The 3,349-nt window shown below is 37.6% G+C and overlaps 1 protein-coding gene across 2 annotated transcripts in view; it reads right to left on the reverse strand.

Moving 5' to 3' along the window:
• Window positions 1-3,349, reverse strand: part of STXBP5L (syntaxin binding protein 5-like) — a 405,474-nt gene that overhangs the window by 144,737 nt on the left and 257,388 nt on the right. For both annotated transcript variants that reach the window (XM_006884245.1, XM_006884246.1), the window contains exon 13: window positions 3,257-3,324. In XM_006884245.1, coding sequence (XP_006884307.1) covers window positions 3,257-3,324 — 68 coding nt within the window. The remainder of the gene's footprint in view (window positions 1-3,256; window positions 3,325-3,349) is intronic.

Consider the following 3,349-nt stretch of genomic DNA (forward strand, 5'->3'; position numbering starts at 1 on the left):
TCAAATTGACATCACTACTCCTCAATAAAAAAAGTCCCTAACTGCAGATTTTCCCATTGCAATGTGTCTCCTTATTTCCTGACTGTTTGTAAGGGTGTTAATTGTGGATCCAAGGAAGATGAAGCTGGTGATAGTTTCAATCTCCTCTCCATTTATCAAGAGACAGCCTATTGGTCCAGTGGTAAGACTCTTTATTTTCTTGATATTGAGATACAATCTATACTGAAGGCTGCATTCCTCGATCTTCTGAAACAAGTGCTTCAAATCCTCCAAACTTTCAGAAAGCAAGGTTGTGTTATCTGCATAATGGAAGTTATTGATGAGTCTCCCTCCAATCCTAATGCCACAGTCCTCTTCATAGAGTCAGGTTTCTCAGATAATTTGCTCAACAGATAGACTGAACAGGTATGGAGACAGAATAAACCCTGATGCATTCCCTTCCCAATTTCAAACCAAGCAGTGCTCCCTGGCTCTGTTCGCACAACAGCCTCCTGGTCCAGGTATAGGTTCCACATGAACACAATCAAGTCCTCTGGGATTCCCATTCTTCTCAATATCAGCCACAACTTGTTATGATCCACACAGTCAAATGCCTTTGCATAGTCTTTAAAGCACAGACATTCTTCTGATATTCTTTACTTTCAGCCAGGATCTATCGGACATTAGCAATGATATCCCTGGTCCCACGGCCTCTTCTAAATCCCACTTTAACTTCTGGCAATTCCCTATCTATGGACTGTTCCAGCTGTTTTTGAATGATCTTCAGTATTTTGTTAGCACATGATATCAATGATACTGTTCGATAATTTTCTCATTCAATTGGATCACCTTTCTTTTTCAATTTTTTTTTATTAATTTTAAAGAACATTTACAGAGACTTTGGATTTCCATTCATTCATTGTTGCATTTTTCTCCTTGCCCCCTCTCCCCACCCCAGTTCACTCTTCCCTTTGAAAAGTAAAAGAAAAATTCTTTCATTGGTATTCAATCCCCTCCTCCCTTGAGTCCACTCCACTATGCAGCCTTCATTCTGTACTCTTGTCATGACCATAATACCCAATCATATATCGCTTTTAAACAGTTCTCTCCCTCATCTGTTTCAAGGCAGTATGCAAAATTTATCCCATATTTCTCAGTCTCATCTCAACCTTGATGGCAGTCCAATTCAACAACAGTAGCACTATGCAGTATTTGTTAAACCCATGTTTATTGCAGCTTTGTTTGCAATAGCACAGAGTTGGAAACAACCTAAGTGCCCATTAACAAACAAATGGGTAGAGAAGCAGTGGTATATTCACACAATGGAATACTACACAGCATTGAAAAGCAAGGAACTCATGGAATATTATTCAAAATGGGTCACCCTGGAGGACATTATGCTGAGTGAAATATCTCAGTCTCAAAAGGACAAATACTGCATACTGCCACTGTTGTAGGACAGATCACCCTTCTTGAGAATAGGAACAAATATAGACCTCTTTGAATCCGTAGGCCAGATAGCTGTCCTCCAATTTTTCTGGAATAGACTGATGAGTGCATCCAAGGCTATATATGTTAATTGAAGTAAGTCAAATAGTATCCAATTGATTCCTGGAGCCCTATTTTTTGCCAATGCCTTCAATGCAGCTTTCACTTCCTCTTTCATTATCATTGGCTCTTGTTCATATGGTAATTCCCGAAATTTTTTAGTGTCAATCAATTCTTTCTGTACAGTGACTATGTATATTTCTTCCATCATTTTTTGATGTTTTCTGGGTCATTCAATACACTGCCCATAGCTTCTTTCAATACTGCAACATGAGGCCTAAATTTGTTTTTCAGTTCTTTCAGCTTGAGAAATGCAGAGTGAGTTCTTCCTTTTTTATTCTCCAATTCTACCTCTCTGCACATTCTGTTATAATACTTTGCTTTGTCCTCTCAAGCTGCCCTTTGAAATTGTCTGTACAGCTCTTTTACTTAGACATATTTTCATTTAGATTTGGCTTTCCAGTGTTCCAGTGCAATCTTTATAGTCTCTTCTGACATTCATTTCTGGGTTTTCTTTCTCTGTTTTTGTAATGATATTTTGCTTTCTTCATGGATGATATCCTTGATATGATTGCACAATTCATCTGGTCTTCTATCATTGGTGTTCAATGACTCAAACCTATTCTTAAGATGATCATTAAATTCTGATGGAATTGATTCAAGATCATATCTTGACCTTGAATAATTTTCTTCAGCCTCAATTTAAACTTGCATATGAATAACTGATGATCTGATCTACAGTCTGCCCCTGGCCTAGTTTGACTACTGATATTGAGCTTCTCCAGCGATTTCTTCCACAAATGTAGTCAATCTGATTCCTAAGCAGCCCACTGGGTGAAATCCACATGTAAAGTCAAAGTCCCAAGAAACTCATTCTCATGGCATTTCTTGACTCTGAGAGCCCTCACTGACTTCTCTGTACCTTTAAAAGTAATCTTATGTGTGTTGTCTAATTTTAGGGGGTTTTATTTGTACGTAAGTACAGAAAAGGTAAAGTAAAGAACATTTTCATTATTCTGGAAGTAGAATTTTGCATTATCTTTTTAATTTCAACTTATCTGTAGTTAAATCTCTGTTTATATTAATAATATAAGAACATATAATGGATTGTTATACAATGTAGTGACATTTCTGGTGTTATAAATTTTGAACTTCTAATAACTCCTTATCAGTGCTATCCAGGACTGATTTCTAGATTTGGCAGGAGACAGATGTTGAATAGGGCCTTTCTACAGCTAACATTTTGTGATTTCTAAATAAAGTTTTCCCTGACTAAGAGGGACATCATGCTTGGGAGGGTGGAGGGACAGAGCAGGAGAGGAAGGCCCTCTATGAGGTGGATTGATTCAGTGACTGGGATAATTGGGATGGGAGTGTCAGAGACAGTGCGATTGGCTCAGGACAGAGCGGAGTTTAGGGCTGTTGTACATAGGGTCGCTATGAGTCGCAGGCGACTCGACGGCACATAACAACAACAACAACAAGCTATCACAAATTCTCTCCCTTTTTCCTTCTTCTCTTCTAATTTCTTTTTAATCAGTTTTTGAAAAATTTCCATTTCCAAAGATTTGGCTCTTTATTTCATTAAGATTATGAGCTTGCCTCAAAGCTATTTATTTTTACTTAAACTATTAGACTGTATAGAACACTATTATGGAGAAAAGTGTTGACATTAAATAGATATTTTCTTGTTGATAACTGATAGCCTTATAATTGATATTCCACTTACCCAGTAATAATAATTTCTGGATATGTTTGTGTTCCTAGGTTCCAAGCTCCTCCACTGATTGGCCACTCCTAAAGAAAGTAACCAGGAAAAAGG

The sequence above is a fragment of the Elephantulus edwardii genome, unplaced genomic scaffold (assembly GCF_000299155.1).
Source record: "Elephantulus edwardii isolate Elephantulus edwardi_28Jun2011 unplaced genomic scaffold, EleEdw1.0 scaffold00032, whole genome shotgun sequence".
Classification (NCBI taxonomy): Eukaryota; Metazoa; Chordata; class Mammalia; order Macroscelidea; family Macroscelididae; genus Elephantulus; species Elephantulus edwardii.